At 47.5% G+C, this 20,425-nt stretch overlaps 1 protein-coding gene across 1 annotated transcript; it reads left to right on the forward strand.

Moving 5' to 3' along the window:
- Nucleotides 1-1,872: 1,872 nt before the first annotated feature.
- Nucleotides 1,873-18,433, forward strand: FKBP3 (FKBP prolyl isomerase 3). Its single transcript, XM_073350291.1, has 7 exons — nucleotides 1,873-2,032; nucleotides 4,087-4,188; nucleotides 5,773-5,880; nucleotides 7,729-7,864; nucleotides 8,880-8,947; nucleotides 11,648-11,745; nucleotides 18,197-18,433. The coding sequence occupies exons 1-7, from the start codon at nucleotides 1,928-1,930 to the stop codon at nucleotides 18,249-18,251; spliced, it is 672 nt and encodes a 223-aa protein (XP_073206392.1). The 5' UTR covers nucleotides 1,873-1,927; the 3' UTR covers nucleotides 18,252-18,433.
- The last annotated feature ends 1,992 nt before the right edge of the window (nucleotides 18,434-20,425 follow it).

The raw sequence follows: 20,425 nt of genomic DNA on the forward strand, positions 1-20,425 counted from the left end.
TTCCCAGATGTTCTAGTCCCTGTGCATGTTGTTCAGGGAGCCTGTGCTGGAAGACTACCCACAGTATTGCTTCTGCACTGTCAATCATAGTATGTACCGGGCTGGAAACTTACTAGCCATCACTTTACGAATGCGGAACCAGGCCAAGGGGAACAGAACCGAACAGAAGTTATTCACCTCTTTCACTGACCCGTCATGCACGAGTCATGCTCCTGTTTAAAATGCTGGCAAAACTCTAATCAGGCATTTTATCAGACTGTCTCTTAAACCAATTTCCGTGATAATAACACAGTAAAGAAAGGTTTCAGAGTAACAGCCGTGTTAGTCTGTATCCGCAAAAAGAAAAGGAGGACTTGTGGCACCTTAGAGACTAACAAATGATTTGAGCATAAGCTTTCCTGAGCTACAGCTCATTCGTGAGCTACAGCTCACTTCAACACCCATTGTTTCATGTTCTCTGTGTATATAACATCTCCCCACTGTATTTTCTACTGCATGCATCCAATGAACTGAGCTGTAGCTCAAATAAATTTGTTAGTTTCTCAGGTGCCACAAGTACTCCTGTTCTTTTTACAGTAAAGAAAGATAGTGTGATAAACACTGCACACCCTGACAAACAGCTAGTCAGGTACCACAAGGGTTCAACACGTTATAAGAAAATAGATTGACTACCAGTACATAATGACAAGCAGCATTACATACCTTTTGCCAATATTTAGGTTATAAAGTCTTCTAATGACAGCTCTAGGATAGTTGTGTTTTCATGTCATCCCATTATTTACAGTTAGAATCAGTTTCCTTATCCTCTTCTCAGTTACGGAACAGTCCACTGGAAGCTGGACTGCTACAGATGTGGCTGTCTAGAAAATAATTACTAATTATGCACTGAGTACTGTGGAGAAGTTTGAAAAGTAGAATTGCAGTGGGGACCTGCCTCCTAGTCCCACGGACAACAGATTCTTCCTCATGCCCACCCTTGCTTCATAAACAAGCAGATTTTAGACACAACAAATCCTGCATATTGGCAGGCGGTTAGACTAGATGATCCTTACCATCCCTTCTAACCCTGTGATTCTATGATTTACTTTCTGCTTGAAATAATTAAATATTTTAAGTAACCCATTCTTGCCCTGTTATCTTTCTACCACTTTGAACAGCATCACAGTTAAATAAAGTGAAGCACAGTAAAGTTTCCACTGCAGATTGCAAGTCACCACAAGATGTTGCTTCTCTTTGATTGTACCTGCATATTAATAGCTTCTTCATTTCTGTAGCTGGATGCCTAGAGAGCAGCTCTTCCCTTCAGCCAGGAGGAGCCAGCTGCCAACCTTCAAGAAGAGCTCTGTATGGCTTGAAAGCTTGTCTCTTTCACCAATAGAAGTTGGTCCAATAAATATATTACCTCACCCACCTTCTCTCAGAATATTCAAACTGTCCTTTGTCATGACTGGTACAACCTCACCCACACAATGGGGGTTCTGGTGCTTTAATTATACCCAGAGAGTCAAAATGGATAAGGACAGGTTTCAGAGTAACACCCGTGCTAGTCTGTATCCGCAAAAAGAAAAGGCTGCATCCGATGAAGTGAGCTGTAGCTCACGAAAGCTCGTGCTCAAATAAATTGGTTAGTCTCTAAGGTGCCACAAGTCCTCCTGTTCTTAAAATGGGTAAAGATTACTCTACCTGCCACCCCTCTGGCCCCGCCCACCAAGACCAGGCCCCTCCCCGACCCCACTGGCCCCGCCCACCAACCCCAAGCACCTCCTTTACCCCTTCGGCCCCACCCCCAAGCCCAGACCCCGCCCCGCCCCTCTGGCCCCGCCCCCCAGCCCAGGCCCCTCCCCCAGCCCTCTGGTCCCTCGCCCCGCCCCCGGCCAGGCGCTGCGCGGGAGCCCTGCGACGGAGGCGGGGGGCGCGGCGCAGCAAGATGGCGGCGGCCCCGCCGCGGCAGTGGGGCGCGCAGGAGCTGCGCAGCGAGGCGCTGCCCAAGAAGGACCTGATCAAGTTCCTGCAGGAGCACGCGGCGCAGGCGGTACGGGCGGAGCGGGGGAGGGGCCCGCGGCTCGCGGCGGCCGCTCCCGCGCCCTCCTGAGGGCAGCTGCGCAAGGCGCGGCCGGACCCGCGGCCATCCGGACCTGCCCCCCCCCGGCCGCCGGACCCCCCGCCCCCCGCTCGCCTCGCCCCCGCCCCCCCCAGCCGGGCCCCCCCCCGCCGCCCCCTCCGCTCGCCCCGGCCGGGCCCCCCGGCCCCCCCCGCCTCGCCCCAGCCGGGCCCCCCCTCCGCTCGCCCCGGCCGGACCCCCCGCTCGCCTCGCCCCCGCCGCCCCCTCCGCTCGCCCCGGCCGGGCTCCCCCGCCGCCCCCTCCGCTCGCCCCGGCCGGCCCCCCCGGCCCCCCCCGCCTCGCCCCCGCCTCCCTCCGGCCGGGCCCCCCCGCTGCCCCCTCCGCTCGCCCCGGCCGGACCCCCCGCTCGCCTCGCCCCCGCCGCCCCCTCCGCTCGCCCCGGCCGGGCTCCCCCGCCGCCCCCTCCGCTCGCCCCGGCCGGCCCCCCCGGCCCCCCCCGCCTCGCCCCCGCCTCCCTCCGGCCGGGCCCCCCCGCTGCCCCCTCCGCTCGCCCCGGCCGGGCCCCCCCGCCGCCCCCGCCTCTCCCCGGCCGGGCCCCCCCGCCGCCCCCTCCGCTCGCCCCGGCCGGGCTCCCCCGCCGCCCCCTCCGCTCGCCCCGGCCGGGCTCCCCCGCCGCCCCCTCCGCTCGCCCCGGCCGGCCCCCCCGGCCCCCCCCGCCTCGCCCCCGCCTCCCTCCGGCCGGGCCCCCCCGCTGCCCCCTCCGCTCGCCCCGGCCGGACCCCCCGCTCGCCTCCCCCCCGCCGCCCCCTCCGCTCGCCCCGGCCGGCCCCCCCGGCCCCCCCCGCCTCCCTCCGGCCGGGCCCCCCCGCTGCCCCCTCCGCTCGCCCCGGCCGGGCCCCCCGGCCCCCCCCGCCTCTCCCCAGCCGGGCCCCCCCGCCGCCCCCTCCGCTCGCCCCGGCCGGACCCCCCGCCGCCCCCTCCGCTCGCCCCGGCCGGGCCCCCCCGCCGCCCCCTCCGCTCGCCCCGGCCGGCCCCCCCGCCTCGCCCCCGCCTCCCTCCGGCCGGGCCCCCCCGCTGCCCCCTCCGCTCGCCCCGGCCGGGCCCCCCGGCCCCCCCCGCCTCTCCCCAGCCGGGCCCCCCCGCCGCCCCCTCCGCTCGCCCCGGCCGGACCCCCCGCCTCGCCCCCGCCTCCTTCCGGCTGGACCCCCCGCCCCCTGCTCGCCTCGCCCCAGCCGGGCCCCCTCCGCTCGCCCCGGCCGGACCCCCCGCCCCCTTTCCTCCCACACCTCGCCTCGCCCCGGTCCCCCGCTCCCCTCTCGCCTCGCCCTCCCTGCTCCCGCTCCTCCCTCACCTCGCCCCTGCCTCGCCCCGGCCCGGCCCCCCCGCTCCCCCCCTGCCTCGCCCTCCCCTCGCCCCTGCTCCCCCCTCGCCTCCCCCGCCCCCGTTCCTCCCGCGCCCCGCCCCGGCTGGGCCCCTCGCCCCCGCCTCGCCCCTCCCCTCGCCCGCCCCCACCCCTCCCCTCGCCCGCCCTGCCCCCGTTCCTCCCGCGCCTGCGCCTCACCTTGGCCGGACTCCACGATCCTCCCCAGCCTGCCCCCCCGCACCTGGACCCCAGGATCCTCTACAGCTTCACCCTTCTCCGCCACCCAACTCGTTGCAACCAGATCCTCCAGCTCATCCCCTGCAGGATCCCATGCCCGCTCCTCTGGCCCGGTCCCCTGGTTCCACCCCAGCAGGAGAACATGACCACCTCCAACTTCACCCCCAGGCTGCCCCTGTCTCTCGACTCCATCCCAGCTAGTCCCCATGACACCCCCACCTCCGACTCCACTCTGGCCGGACACCACCACTCCACCCACCCAGGCACCCCCAAGGGAGTGACAGGTCCATCCTGTGAGAGCCCCCAACTCTCCGAGTGCAACCTGCCACCCCCAGCAGTGCTAGCACCCCAGGGCCCTTTCGCAGCAGACTGCGGGCACGGAAAGCCCTGGCAACTCAGCTAAGTTTCCCCTTCTTGTCTCTAGTTTCTTGCAGAACACAAGTTACTGGGACAAATAAAAAATGTGGCCAAGACTGCGACCAAGGACCAGTTAGTTACGGCCTATAACCAGCTCTTTGAAACTCAGGTGAGTACCTGCCTTTCCTAGGCCTGTATGGGACAAAAAGCCCCTCGTTCTTATAGCACTTGCTTGTGACTGAGAACACAGATGGTTTTCGTTCTAGCCTCATTTCCACGTTCTCCAAACCATTTGCCTGTTTGGCTGAATTGTTCTGCAGCTGAAGCATATTTTTGTTTTCGAACTTTGAGCAAAATTCTTGCTGCTTTTCATTTGAGTGCGTGAAAATAGTGTTCATCTATTTAAAGGGACATTGTCAACTTCACAATCACACTTGCATTGGAATAGCGAGTGCCTGCTGTGGCTGCTAAGGCAGTCATTTGTAACTGAAAGATGAGATTTTTCTCTGTGCTTTGCTTTATATGTTTGACAGCACTCTCTATAGTCAATTTCATCCTCTGTTGATCCTTTGTTCTTGCTGTTTCCTGCACACTCTTGCTAATAACAGCAACAAAATTGGAACTGAAGAGACAGATAGTGTGTGCTCAGAGAGGAAGGGGCTAGAGGGGAAAGAGTCTGATACTGCTTTCAGATCTCAACAAGGGGCCTTCTGAACATCATTACGGGAACAGAAACACCCAGATATTTGATAAAAGTAACTTAAAAATTCTGTGCATGTTATTTATAGGGTGTGCTATCAGAAACACTACTTGTTCAAGTTAAACCAAGTTAATAGAACTTTTTAAAAGGGTATTACCACAATTCACAGACTAACACAAACATGGATGAAGTTTGATAGCTGACACTTGGTATATAAGTAGTTCTCAGTGAGTGATGGTTTTGCTGGGTTTTGAATTTTTCCTTTGACCCATCAAAATTCAGATCATTTGAATATATATTTTTTTAATCTAGAGGAACATGTTTTGATTATGCATGCCCTTCAAAGCAAATTAAGATAACCAGTCATGCAAATACATCCTGGGCATCTTCAGTTGTCAGAAAACATGTGACATTTTTTATCCTTTATAAATATCCTGCATCATTATACATATTTAAATAACTCGTATTTCAGTTTGCAGTGTTTTAGTCACCTTGATCCCAGGTTATTAGAGAGGTGAGGTAATATCTTCTATTGGACTAACGTCTGTTAGTGAAAGAGGCCAGGTTTGGGAAAGGTACTCGGAGCATAGCAACTAAGTACAATGTAGAACTGATTGTTTCACATCAGTAGTTACATATTCTAATCTAAGAGACCATTCAAGGTGAAGTGGCCCTCTAGTACCCCCCACAACACACCTCTCAGGATCCCTGGGTCCTACACATGCCTATCACAACAAGGTGGCGTACCTCATCCATTACGCTAAATGCCCCTATAACAGCTATATGGGTGAAACCAGACAGTCACTACTCTCTTGAATGAACTGTCACAGAAAAATATCACCTGTGGGCAAACACTTTTCATTAAATGATCACCCCATATCTGACCTAGGTCCATTGTAGAGCCTTAATACTGCTGACTATTGGAATCCATGGTTGTTTCTCCTCCAGAACTGGTCCTTAAGTATATAAAAGCTGTAAAGTAGATTTTGACAGCCTTTTGAAGGATTTCGTATCCTTTTATGTAGCAGGTAATGATAAATGCTTTCCTTACAGCGCTTTAAAGGCACAGAGAGTGCAGATAAAGTGACGGAACAGGTAAAGAACGTCAAAATTGATGAAGACAAGGCAAAAGAAACTAAGCCTGAAGAGATTGTTGATGAGGTTTGTATAGAAAACTACTCTTTCTTAGATTAGGACTACTGCCTATGTAGTAGAATAAATGCTTTTGAAACCTTGAATTATAAAAGGTAGAGAATTTGAGTGGGCTGGGTTGAGGGGGATTGGTAATAAAGCATGCAGCCTGGAATGGATCCATAAATTGATTCTGAAATTGTTTAAGATGAACACAACAGTTCTTGGAAGTGAAGTGGTACGGCGGACAAACATTCACTAGTGGGATTTCTGGTTGGATGGCAGTATCCAAGCAGAAAGTGTTAATATGACTGCAAAATGTTTCTTTTATTGGTACAATGTATCCCCTCAGCATTTTCTCTCTTGTTGGAATAGTCACTAACTGGACAGGGGTACATTTGAGGGCCAAAGCCCCATGAAGACATTTTCAGTGATGTTAAGAGAGCTGAGCAGCGTACCATATACAAACTGGTAAAGAGAAATTGAGTGCTCTTGGTTTGCTTTCTCACCAGAAGTGACAGCTGTGAAGTGTTTATTTACAAGTTGTTGTTCTTCATAAGTCTGTATTTGTAGTTTTCTGGAAGACCCTCATCTGATTGAAAAATTGGACCTTAATTTAACTTCTCACTTACCCAGCATATTTTGAGCCAGTAGTTATTCTCATGCAGATTTCTCCCCAAAGTTTTAAATAACTTCGGCATCAGGACCAATCTTGGTTTGGCATAGACTACATTTATATAACCCTTTCCTTCCCAAAGGATGCTAAAGTACCATACAGACTATATTAATTTAAAAGCATATATGGGTGTGTCAAGGTTCCTCCCCCACTCTGAACTCTAGGGTACAGATGTGGGGACCTGCATGAAAACCTCCTAAGCTTATCTTTACCAGCTTAGGTCAAAACTTCCCCAAGGTACAAAATATTACCCCCGTTATCCTTGGACTGGCCGCTACCACCACCAAACTAATACTGGTTACTGGGGAAGAGCTGTTTGGACGCGTCCTTCCCCCCAAAATACTTCCCAAAACCTTGCACCCCACTTCCTGGACAAGGTTTGGTAAAAAGCCTCACCAATTTGCCTAGGTGACTACAGACCCAGACCCTTGGATCTTAAGAACAATGAACAATCCTCCCAACACTTGCACCCCCCCCTTTCCTGGGAAATGTTGGATAAAAAGCCTCACCAATTTGCATAGGTGACCACAAACCCAAACCCTTGGATCTGAGAACAATGAAAAAGCATTCAGTGTTTTACAAGAAGACTTTTAATAAAAAATAGAAGTAAATAGAAATAAAGAAATCCCCCCTGTAAAATCAGGATGGTAGATATCTTACAGGGTAATTAGATTCAAAAACATAGAGAACTCCTCTAGGCAAAACCTTAAGTTACAAAAAAGATACACAGACAGAAATAGTTATTCTATTCAGCACAATTCTTTTCTCAGCCATTTAAAGAAATCATAATCTAACACATACCTAGGTAGATTACTTACTAAAAGTTCTAAGACTCCATTCCTGTTCTGTCCCTGGCCAAGACGACTACAGACATACACAGACCCTTTGTTTCTCTCCCTCCTCCCAGCTTTTGAAAGTATCTTGTCTCCTCATTGGTCATTTTGGTCAGGTGCCAGCGAGGTTACCTTTAGCTTCTTAACCCTTTACAGGTGAGAGGAGCTTTCCCCTGGCCAGGAGGGATTTCAAAGGGGTTTACCCTTCCCTTTATATTTATGACAGGGTGCTGTTCACCTTAGTATCTGAATGTGGTTCGTTCAGTGGCTTAAACTCAATTAGCTTCAGTTAGTCCATCTTGTGCTTTGTTGGTAACTTGGGACGAGTCATTAAGGTTGTGGTAATTCTCTATTTCTATCTTAATTCAGGGTCCACCAAAATATACAAAATCAGTTCTGAAAAAGGGGGATAAAACTAACTTTCCCAAAAAAGGAGATGTCGTTCATTGCTGGTATACGGGAAAGTTACAGGATGGGACTGTCTTCGATACCAATATTCAAACAAGTAAGGTCACCTGGATAACAAGGTCTTGCAGGTTTAAAGAGTTCAGATAGTTTCCACAACGTATGAGTGGAAGAAATTAGCTGGAACGCTAGTCACCAAGTTGTCTTTATGCTTCTTAAAGGCTTGAATAGCCTGGGTCCTAAGAAACTGCTTCTGCCCCGTGTCCTGTTGCTGTCAGTTATTGGGATGAATCTTTCCAAGAGAGAAAGCAGGGTATTCTTTGAGGACTCACTTTTTATAACATGATCCCTGCATCTTGCCATAGGCTACATATGGTATTTCCAGGCCATGGATAATGTGAAACATACTGATTTAGTCAGTCCTGTGGCTTTGCAGAAGGGCAGAGATAAAGGCTTTTAATTCATAAAACTCTGTTTAGCTATAGAGCCTGAGTGGTGGTAGCTTATTTAGCTGCCCAAACAGACAGCTTGTATAATTATCAGTTAAATGCAAAGAGGCTTTGGGGATAAGTGTGTAAAATACATAGCTTATGGGGGAAACAAGTGCTAGAAACATAAATTTTGCAGCCGTTTTAGAGCACTGTTAAAAGTAATAGGTTGTAATTGCAATACTATGCAAGATTCAGATCATTGTTTTACAGTCTGTTTTTCTGCTCCAGACATTGTACATAAAATTGGTTCCCTGCTGATTTTATTGAACATGTTGCTTGCCAAATACAGTACCTGCCTGCATTTCTAATACCATAAAAATAGATCTCTGTTTGTTACTTCAGTATCAGCTCTGGTGTTAGTGCAACTTCACTGGTTTAAAGAAACTATGAGCGCTTGCATCAAGAGTGAATTTGCCCCATTGTTTGCTATTTCGCTGCTATTTTGAATGATTAAATGATATGAAACATGGGGAAATTCATTTACAGCTCATCTATAATCTGTATCTCGGTGCAGTAGATATTTGTGGTGCATAACTGTAGTGGTAGTTCTAGTCAGAACTATTAGCGTGAGCTAGTTAGTGACTTGACTTTGGCTGAATAAATGTATCTACAAGTGTCTTTCAGGTTCAAAGAAGAAAAAAGGAGCCAAACCTTTAAGCTTCAAAGTTGGTGTAGGAAAAGTTATCAGAGGCGTAAGTAAACCACATAAAAATCTGTCTGTGTCAAAGTCTGATGAAGTCCTCGGTCTGTAGGTTTACCTGTTGGTGTGCTTCTCTGAATTATCTGGAGAAGAGAGTGAGTTTACAGCTCTTATGCCAGGAATATGTTTTATTTCAGTTTTTATATAAATGCCCTCATCTAACTTCCCAGTGCTAGGCCCTCTCCATAACTAAACACGTGGACAGCAGTATTTGAGTGTATGATCTTTGGGTCAGAGACAGTGTGTTAGATATTTGTACAGCACGTAGCACAGTGAACCTTGATTGGAACCCCTGTGTGCGACAGGCTGAGTTCACAAAGGAGTCTAACTGCTAGGGGTCCTACATCTAGTAGAATTCACAGCCCTGAGTGAGGCGCCTAAGAAAGGGATTCTCAGAACTCAGCAAGCTGAGCCAGGAAACCTAAGCAGAAGTGTGAAATGCAGAAGAAAGGACTGGGGCTTAGGGCCCAGATCCACAGTGATATGCAGGTGCCTAATCCCCATTGGTCCAGACCTTAGGCACCTGACTGACAGAATGGAGAGAGGCACCTCTCTCTGCTTGGAATTCTCCACCGTGATACCTCTCCTGGAGTCAGGGCCTAAGCAAGATCAGCCCTTTCTTGTGATATGCCAGAGAGACAGGCCACCACCCCACTACAGCAAATAGCGCAGTGGTCAGGGCACTCACTTGGGATGCAAGGGTCCTGTTTTCAGATCCCTGCACTGTCTGATTTAGAGCAGGGACTGGAACCCAGGTCTCCCATGTTTCAGTTGAGTGCCCTATGGGGGAGAGGAGGGTTTCTCTGTATAATTAATATTCATTAGGGCAGAAAAAAAGAGAGTTAGCAAGTATCTCAGTACCCAAATGGTTAGGAAGTCAAGTTCAAGGCCCTGCTCCAGTGTATAGTCAGGTTTTTTTAGATAGTGGACCAGCACCAACAAAAGCAATAGACCTGCCACAGAATAGTCAGGTACTTGGTGGTTAGGGCACTCTCCTGGCATGTGGGGGCCCTGGGGCCAAATCCCTGCTCCAAATCAGGCTGAGTGGCTGTCACGCAACCCAGGTCAGGGCCCTAACCACTGAGCTAATGGGTATTCTGGTACAGATAGCCCCCAGAGTTCCTAACTTTGCCCTGGGCTGTCATATGCAAGTTAGGTCTTCTGAGAGCATATATACCAGACTGGCCCTGTAGGTGAGAGATGCCTAGTTTGAGAAATCCGATAAGGCTTGCCTGAGTGAGGGCTCCGACAAGCTTGCCCACCCGTGGAAACCTATGCATGAAGTGGTGATTTAGGTGCCTAGAAGGTTTGGTGGCAGCTGAGTGGTGGTTTTGTGAATGTCAATTGTGCCTAAAGAGGCATCTAGGCACCCAAGTCCCTTTGTGCATCTAGCCCTACCACAATGCAAATTGACAGTATGTGCTGGTTCCAGTAACCTGACAGGTCAGTCAACATATCCTTATCTCCCGCCAGAGCCCCTCTTCTATCCACTCAGTCACCCCTCATGCCACAGCTGAACAGACGAGCTAAACAGTATCCTGAACTATTCCCAAGCTCTGATGCGTGTCATGGTGTCAGAAGAACAGCTGCGAGCCAGTATGGTGTGTCTGGATTTCACTTCAGAACTCTGAAGACCTGATCACACTTCTTTGCACTTAAGCTTGATCCTTGCACAGGGCACAACATGGAGCTCCAGTCTGTCACTAGTGCAAGTGAAGGCTACTTTTTAAAGGATGGGTAGCTAAGTAAAGCCCTAGGTATAGTCCTCTGGACAAAGCAGATGTCTCAAGCCCTTTACACAACTGCCTGCCTACTTACCTTGGAGAGCCTAGAGAATGGGGGCAGGTGTGGATGCTGCATGGGTATGTCTGAGGAGATGTGGGTGTATCATCTCATAATGAGGTGCTTAGCTAGAGGCTCTGCTCGTTGCCTCCCTTCTATTACTGGACAGTAGTAACTTGGTGGCTGCCCTGCCGCATTTCTCAGTGCAGGATCAGGTTCCTCACCAGTGCCATGCACGACTGCTGTGGCTCGGCATGGATGTACTGTGACAGCTAGTTATGGAGGGGGATGCCCCCAAAATATCATTGGTCTTGTGCCACTTGCTTCAGTTTTTTGTGATAAGCTTTAGTCTCTTGCTATAACACTTCCATGCTTGGATTGTTGCCCTACACCTCAAACAGCTGAGATCTGAATACCACCTGTTATCTGATAAGCTGATACCGTGCTAAACTCTGAACACTAGCTATGAGGTTTGGCATGGGGAGGGACAAGCACTGAGAGATAAAATTAGTTATCAAACTTCATAAACCCCAGCTGGATAACGGCTTATCTGTAAATTCCAAAATAAGTGGAATCTGTGAAAACACACACTCTGAGTTTCATATTCTTATTGAAATAAGAAAGATTTGGCCTACTAGTATCTTCACATCAGGGGATACTAAACTTCAGAGGCTAGTTTCCACTGTACTGTATGTGCCTGGGCTATAAATCCAAATCCGTGGCAGTAAATCCTAGAACAGCTCTTGAGCAGGTGTTACTGTGGGAACATTTTCATTTTTTAAAAGGAAAAATCCAGTTGTCGAACACTACTGCTTGGAAGGCCATCTGCAGAGCCCAAGTACTTAAAAGAATAGAGTTGGAAATTACATCTTTTTTTGAAGTTCATGTTACAACATACTTTCTTTTTTAGTGGGATGAAGCTCTGTTGACAATGACTAAAGGGGAGAAGGCTCATCTGGAAATTGAACCTGAATGGGCTTATGGGAAGAAAGGGCAGCCTGATGCCAAGTATCCTTTTACTTGAAAATATGAACAGGATTGAATGTACCTTTTGGGAACGTCCTTGTTATTCTTCAAGTCTCTTTGCAGTAAGATTTTTCCTGCTGGAAACATATAACCAAGGCAAAGATGGATTTCTGGCGGGGTGTACGTTAGCAACATGGTGCTTGACTTACAGAACAGGACCATTTTGGAGTGTGCGCTCGCTCTTTCTCTGTCTCTCTTTCAGCAGCCCCTGCCATGCACACTTGTTTCAGAGATTGTTGCCTCTGCTTAGCAGTTAATACAGTGGGAAAAGAGCAGACTTGTACTACTGGCTGTCACAAACACGCACTTGGCAGGACAAAGGCCTTGCAGGCAGGGATCTGGCAATGGAATATACATTTGCAGTTACAGGTTGGCTTAGGGTGGAAGCCTAAGTGAATATGGGGGAATTAATGTATGTATGGATTTCAAAATGCTAATGACGGTTTATGCTTTAAAAATGTGTCCTAGCTGAACTAGGAGCAGGACATCCTAAATGAGGCATGACACTAGTTTGGGAACAGGGATGACTTGCCATTCTTCCATTCATAGCTTCATTGGCATAGTTCTTCCTCTCTCCTCTGTATGTAAGTATGCATTCTCCTAAATGTTTCCACCTCCAGCACTGAAACAAATTCAGTGATCTATCTGGGGACCATATAAAAGTAGTAAAGAGGTAACTTGCTGTGCTTTAAATGAAGGGGAATCCGATTCTATTAGAATTCTTTGAGGGGATGGACCAGGGGGATCCAGTGGATATAGTGTACTTGGACTTTCAAGAAGCCTTTGACAAGATTCCTCACGGGCTCTTAAGCAAAGTAAGCTGTCATGGGACAAGAGGGAAGGTTCTCTCATGGATCAGTAACTGGTTAAAAGTAGGGTGACCATATTTTCCTATGCTGAATACAGGGCACCTGTTAAAATAACTCGTATGCAAGCGAGTTCAATGGCAATCAGTCAGAACTATGCAGTACAAACATTCAATTAACATCAAGTTGACTGAGCCCTTGTTAAAAAGAAATACTGTGTAGGATTCTTTTTATTTACCTTATCTTTAAAGCTTTAGGGTTCACATGTGGCAAGGTGACACACACACACACGCTCCTGTACACCTCTCTCACATGGTGTGGGGGTGACCAATCGACCTGACCCTCCCTGCCCAGCCCTCTCCACTGTCAATGCCTGGCTTGGCCCCTAGGACAGACCCGCCTCTCCTGGTACCTGGCACCATGTCTTCCCAAGGCAACAAGGGCTGGGGAGAGGGAGGCACGTTTTTAAGAAGTCGGGACACCTGCAGGGGGGCTTAAATATGGGACTGTCCCTTTAAAAATGGGATACCTGGTCACACTAGTTAAAAAACACACACACACAGTCAACCTGTGGAACTCGTTGACAGGATGTTGTGAAGGTCAAAACTATAACTGGGTTAAAAAAAAATTAGATTAAGTTCATGGAGGATAGGTCCATCAATGGGTATTAGCCAAGCTGGTCAGGGATGCAATATCATGCTCTGGGGTCCCTAAATCTCTGACTGCCAGAAATTGGGATTGGATGACTGAGGATGGATCACTTGATTGCCCTGTTCTGTTCATTCCCTCTGGCACTGACCACAGTCAGAAGACAGGATACTGGGCTACTTGGACCATTGGTCTGACCCAGTATGGTCATTCTTATGTTCTTAACAACCGGGGTGGGAGAAAGAGAGAAGTCTGTTGTCATTGCTTCAGCGGCAAAGAGAAGAGGAAGCAGTGAGATTCATCTGCGCTTATGTTCCAGAATGCCTCTGGCCGGAGGACACAAGGAGAAAACAGGAGTGGGCTGACCTGCTGAACACTCCCTACTTGTCTCTGTTCCTTGCTAGCTTTTTGTGCTGCTGGTAGGAGGGGGAGAAAGGGAAAATACCCCCTTTGTCTCCAGCATCTCAACTTGTGCCCCCTGGTGATTTGTCTGCCTGGTGTGAAGGTTGCGGATCTGAGTTATCTAGATAGACTTACATGTAGCACTGGGGAGGAGCTGGTGGTCGTGGTACATGTAGGTACCTATGATGTAGGGAAGGGTCAGAGAGATGTCCTGGAGGCCAAATTTAGGCTGCCAGGAAAGAGACTGAAATCCAGGACCTCTAGGGTGGCATTCTCAGAAATGCTACCAGTTCCATGTGCAGGGCCAGGTAGGCAGGCAGAGCTTCAGAGTCTCAATGCGTGCATGAGACAATGGTGTAGAGAGGAGGAGTTTAGATTTATTAGGAACTGGAGAAACTTTTCGGATAGGGGGAGCCTATACAGGAAGGATGGGCTCCACCTAAACCAGAGTGGATCCAGGCTGCTGACACTTAACATTAAAAAGTTTGCAGAGTAGTTTTTAAACTAAGAGATCGGGGGGGAGGAGCCGCTGGCTGCAGAGGCACACCTGGGTCGGACAGAGACTTCTCTTAGAGGCAAGTCTATTGATAGACATTCTCTAGGGTTTAATCAGGAGGAGGGGATGGAAGAGGACAAAGTATGGGCCAGATCAGATGAGAAACATTCACAAAGAATCTGACACATCAGAAAAGGGCAGACAAATAAGCAGTGACAAGTTTTTAAAGTGCTAAAGTACACAAATGCTAGAAGTCTAAATAATAAGATGGGTGAACTAGAGTGCCTCGTGTTAAAGGAGGATATTGATGTAATAGGCATCACAGAAACCGGGTGGAGTGAGGACAATCAATGGGACACAATCATTCCGGGGTACAAAATATATTGGAAGGATAGAACACGTCATGCGGAGGGGCGGGGAGTGGCACCATATGGTAAAGAAAATGTAGAATCAAATGAAATAAAAATCTTAAATGAATCCACATGTTCCATAGAATCTCTGTGGATAGTAATTCCATGCTCTAATAAGAATATAACAGTAGTCATCTATTATCGACCACCTGACCAGGACAGTGATAGTGACAATGAAATGTGAAGGGAGATTAGAGAGGCTATCAAAATAAAAGAACTCAATAATAGTGGGGGATTTTAATTATCCCCATATTGACTGGGTACATGTCACATCAGGACGAAATGCAGAGACAAAATTTCTCAATACTTTAAATGACTGCTCTTTGGAGCAGCTGGTACAGGAACCCCCAAGGGGAGAGGCAACTCCTGACCTAGTCCTGAGTGGAGCGCAGGATCTGATCCAAGACGTAACTATAACAGGACTGCTTGGAAACAGTGACCACAGTATAACAACATTTAACATTCCTACGGTGGGAAGAACACCTCAACAGTCCAACACTGTGGCATTTAATTTCAGAAAGGGGAACTATGCGAAAACGAGGAGGTTAGTTAAACAGAAATTAAAAGGTCCAGTGACTAGAGTAAAATCCCTGCAAGCTGCATGGACACTTTTCAAAGACACCATCATAGAGGCTCAACTTCAACGTATACCCCAAATTAAAAAACACAGTAAAAGAACTAAAAAAAGAGCCACCGCGGCTTAACAACAAAGTGAAAGAAGTAGTGAGAGATAAAACGGCATCTTTTAAAAAGTGGAAGTCAAATCCTAGTGAGGTAAATAGAAAGGAGCATAAACACTGCCAAATTAAAAACACTGCCAAATTAAATGTCAAATGTAATAAGAAAAGCCAAAAAGGAATTTGAAGACCAGGTAGCCAAAATCTCAAAAGGTAATAACAAAATGTTTAAGTACTTCAGAAGCAGGAAGCCCGCTAAACAACCAGTGGGGCCTCTGGACGATTGAGATACAAAAGGAGCACTTAAAGACGATAAAGTCATCGCAGAGAAACTAAATGAATTCTTTGCTTCAGTCTTCACGGCTGAGGATGTGAGGGAGATTCCCAAACCTGAGCGGTCTTTTGTAGGTGACAAATCTGAGGAATTGTCACAGATTGAAGTGACACTAGAGGAGGTTTTGGAATTGAGAAACTGAACAGGAACAAGTCACCGGGACCAGATGGCATTCACCCAAGAGTTCTGAAAGAACTCAGATGTGAAACTGCGGAACTATTAACCAAAGTTAATAGTTCCGCAGTTTCACATCTGAGTTCTTTCAGAACTCTTGGGTTTCCACAGTATGCATCCGATGAAGTGAGCTGTAGCTCACGAAAGCTCATGCTCAAATAAATTGGTTAGTTTCTAAGGTGCCACAAGTACTCCTTTTCTTTTAACTATGGTTTATAACCTGTCCTTTAAACCAGCTACTGTACCCAATGACTGGAAGATAGCTAATGTAATGCCACTATTTAAGAAGGGCTCTAGAGGTGATCCTGGCAGTTACAGACCGGTAAGTCTAACGTCAGCATGGGGCAAATTAGTTGAAACAATCATAAAGAATAAAATGATCAGATACATAGAAGAACATACATTGTTGTTCAAAAGTCAACATGGTTTCTGTAAAGGGAGATCATGTCTTACTGATCTATTAGAATTCTTTGAGGGGGTCAACAAACATGTGGACAAGGGGGATCCAGTGGACATAGTGTACTTAGATTTCCAGAAAGTCTTTGACAAGGTCCCTCACCAAAGGTTCTTACGTAAATTAAATTGTCATGGGATAAGAGGGATGATCCTTTCATGGATTGAGAACTGGCTAAAAGACAGGGAACAAAGGGAGGAATAAATGGTAAATTTTCAGAAAGGAGAGGGGTAACTAGTGGTGTTCTCCAAGGGTCAGTCCTAGGACCAATCCTATTCGACTTATTCATAAATGATCTGGAGAAAGGGGTAACTAGTGGTGTTCTCCAAGGGTCAGTCCTAGGACCAATCCTATTCGACTTATTCATAAATGATCTGGAGAAAGGGGTAAAAAGCGAGGTGGCAAAGTTTGCAGATGATACTAAACTGCTCAAGATAGTTAAGCCCAAAGCAGACTGTGAACTTCAAAAAGATCTCACAAAACTAAGTGATTGGGCAACAGAAATTTAATTTAATTAATGTGGATAAATGTAATGCACAATGGAAAAAATAATCCCAACTATACATACAATATGATTGGGGGCTAATTTAGCTACAACTAATCAGGAGAAAGATCTTGGAGTCATTGTGGATAGTTCTCTGAAGATGTCCACACAGTGTGCAGCAGCAGTCAAAAAAGCAAACAGGATGTTAGGAATCATTAAAAAAGGGGTAGAGAATAAGACTGAGAATATCTTATTGCTCTTATATAAATCCATGGTACACCCACATCTTGAATACTGTGTACAGATGTGGTCCCCTCATCTCAAAAGAGAGATACTGGCATTAGAAAAGGTTCAGAAAAGGGCAACTAAAATGATTTGGGGTTTGGAACGGGTCCTATATGAGGAGAGGGTAAAGCGGCTAGGATTTTTCAGCTTGGAAAAGAGGAGGCTAAGGGGGGAGATGATAGAGGTCTATAAAATCATGAGTGGTGTGGAGAAAATGAATAAGGAAAAGTTATTTACTTGTTTCCATAATATAAGAACTAGGGGCCACCCAATGAAATTAATGGGCAGCAGGTTTAAAACAAATAAAAGGAAGTTCTTCACACAGCGCACAGTCAACCTGTGGAACTCCTTGCCTGAGGAGGTTGTGAAGGCTAGGACTATAACAGAGTTTAAAAGAAAACTGGATAAATTCGTGGAGGTTAAGTCCATTAATGGTTATTAGCCAGGATGGGTAAGCAATGGTGTCCCTAGCCACTGTTTGTCAGAGAGTGGAGATGGATGGCAGACGAGAGATCACTTGATCATTACCTGTTAGGTTCACTCCCTCTGGGGCACCTGGCATTGGCCCCTGTCGGTAGACAGGATAGTGGGCTGGGTGGACCTTTGGTCTGACCCAGTATGGCCATTCTTATGTTCCCAGATCAGCAAACAGGGCTAATGGAAAGCAGACAGGGACACCCATTGCAAAACTGCTCAGCAGACTCCCAGCCATGCTCCCCCCTCTATAGCTGACAGATGGCTGGAGGCTACAGTTCTTCCCTTGCTCCTACTTTGTGGCTCTTTTTGGACCTGCAGCTCTGCCAATGAGACATGTTGATGCTCTGTCTGGAGTCTTGTGCTACTTTTGCCCCTCTTCCTGCTAGAAGCTGAATCAGCAACGTTAATAGTACCCTAAAATGAGGAAGATTTATGGCTTTATGCAGCTCCTGACTTGCTTACATCACTACCCTAGCTGGGCTTTACGAGGGGGAAAGTCTCATGCCACAAGCATTTCATTAAGACCTTGTGAAATCTACCTGCTGAGCAGTTGGCACAGAGTGTTTCGTATGGTCACTGCCATGTTACAGATACAGTGAATGATTTAATAGCTTGCTTTTAGCATGTAAACTAGTGGAGGTGAAAACTTTTCTTGCTAGAGGTTACTGAAATGTCAAACTTTGAAGTGTCAGGTTGAACAACAGGTGGTAAGTCACAAGTTATATCTAGCCAGTTCATATATCCAGCTGGATTATGTTAAAATGTCTTTAACTCTTGTGCAAACAGGATTCCTCCAAATGCAAAGCTCTTTTTTGAAGTTGAGTTGGTGGATATTGATTGATACGAAGAATTTGTTCCTTTAGTGCTGTGAATTCATCAATAAGTGAGAAGACATCTGCCAACTGCAATTCTGTTCTTACTGCTTCAGGAAATGTTACAACTATGGCCTTCTGTATTGAAAATCATTTTGTTTTTTTTCTCAATCGCTGTACAGTAAAACATCACTAAAGAAAACAGATTATAGATGCAGGTAGTTTGACTTCTTTTTTCCTTGTGCTTCCATACTTCAGTAAACTTATCTGGAAAATCTGTTCTTCTGCAGTGGAAGCAGATGCTGGGTCTATTTGTAAGTTGGCTTTGTAGAATCTGTTGCAATGAGGGGGAAGGGAAACCCACTTAAATTTTGTCAGCATTTTTCCCTCCATGTTGGCCTGGGTGCTAAACCCTCCCTTCAGTGCTGTTGTATGTCTACCTCCTTTAAGCTCCTAGCAGTGCCTGGTTCAGATCCATGTAAGCAGTGTCTGTCTTTCCACTTTTGTAGTTTGGCTCATGGAAAACACCATAGGTTGAGCAAGGAATGTATTAGCCTCTTCAGCCTTACCAACCTCTTACTGCAGTTGGCTAAGTTTTCTTTAGTTTAGCTTTCTGATCACAGCAGTGACACAAGAGTGGATTTTTTTAGTGGTCAGCTAAACTGGACTCTATTTGGAAAGGGGGAGGGCAGAAAGAAACAGACAGCGCTAGGAAATAAATTAGTAAGAACCTCACAGTAACCTTCCAGGCATTGCTCAAGATTTAGCTGAACCCTCTGGAGGTCATGGCATCTAGTTCCTCTTGACCTTTTTCATTAACCATTGGAACAATTGACCATAAGTTGCTGTGGGTTCTCCATCTGACAATTTTAAAATCAAGAACAGATGTTTTGTGAGAGTTGTGGTAAGGTACTTAAATTTTCTGTGCAGTTTCCCCATTTATGAAATGCATTATGTGCTTACCTAGTCGTTTTTAAGACTTTCAGATACCCAATCTAAGGTGGCATCTATGGTTGGTTTGCATTTGTTTTTTATACATAGGAAGTGTGGCATCCCAAGTGTTGCAGTAGTGAAAGAGGAAGAGGTCCATGGGGTGGTATTACACATACTCAGATTTTACAGCTGAGTGAAGTCAGGGAGCAAGTTTGCAACGTGTTTGCATCAGGCCTGGTCAGGCAAGCGCCACAGTCCCATCTCATTGCTTGGGTTGTTGCAGGCTGGGCACTGCAGAACACCAACTCTGTTTTGTAGCCTTGACTTCCATTGTAGGACTCTTGTATCTCTGCTTCAGAATTTAGGACGAGGTCTTCTCAATTAACTGAGGGGTCTGGCACTTGGGGATGTGAGGCAGATCCAGCAGCGGAAAATTACATTTAAGTTTCAGATGCTCAATACTGCCATACCAGTCTCTCATGGAGGTTTAATATAAGGTGTCTGGGTGAGGAGGGGCAAGTTCCTTGAGATTCTCCCCCCTCAGGTTCCAGGACTGTTAACTCTGTGTGTGTCGCTCTGAACCTTATGTCTGCAGAAAGGCATGGTGGGTGAGGTAATATGTTACTGGAGCAATGTCTGTTGGTGAAAGTCGGGCTTTTGAGCTTATACAGACTCTGCTTAAGATCTAGGAAAGGTACATAGCCCTGGTCTGCAAATACCAATCTGTCAGGATAACAGGCTTTGTCTCCACTAGCACTTTCCTTGTTAAAGCTTTTGTCATTCAGGGGTGTGGAAACCCCCCCCCCCACAACAAAAGTTTTAACGCTAGAAAGTACTGGTGCGGACAGGGCTTCATCAGCAGGAGCCGCTCTCCTGAGAGCAAAGCTACCGCCCCTTGTCGGGGGTGGTTTTATTTTGTTGTCAGGGACAAAGAGCAGCTACACTGCCTGTTGTAAGGTGTGCAGTGTAGATGTAGCCTAAGTTGCTCAGGGAAATCCACACCCTTGAGCAACAGTTATACCATCATAAGCCCCAGTGTAGACAGCGCAGTGTTGCTAGGAGGGCTTCTCTCATCAGCATAGCTACTGCCTCTCCATGAGGTGGAGTACCGACACTAGAGATGCTCTCCTGTCAGCATAGGGAGCACCTTCACTATGTGGTACAGGGGCACAAGTGCAGCCCTGTAAGCATAGACAAGCACTTAGTGTCACAGCTAAATACAAGGTAAAGCAAAGTGTTAAGCACAGGAATTAACACATTACAAGAAACC

This window comes from Lepidochelys kempii, chromosome 6, assembly GCF_965140265.1.
Source record: "Lepidochelys kempii isolate rLepKem1 chromosome 6, rLepKem1.hap2, whole genome shotgun sequence".
In the NCBI taxonomy this organism is placed as follows: domain Eukaryota; kingdom Metazoa; phylum Chordata; order Testudines; family Cheloniidae; genus Lepidochelys; species Lepidochelys kempii.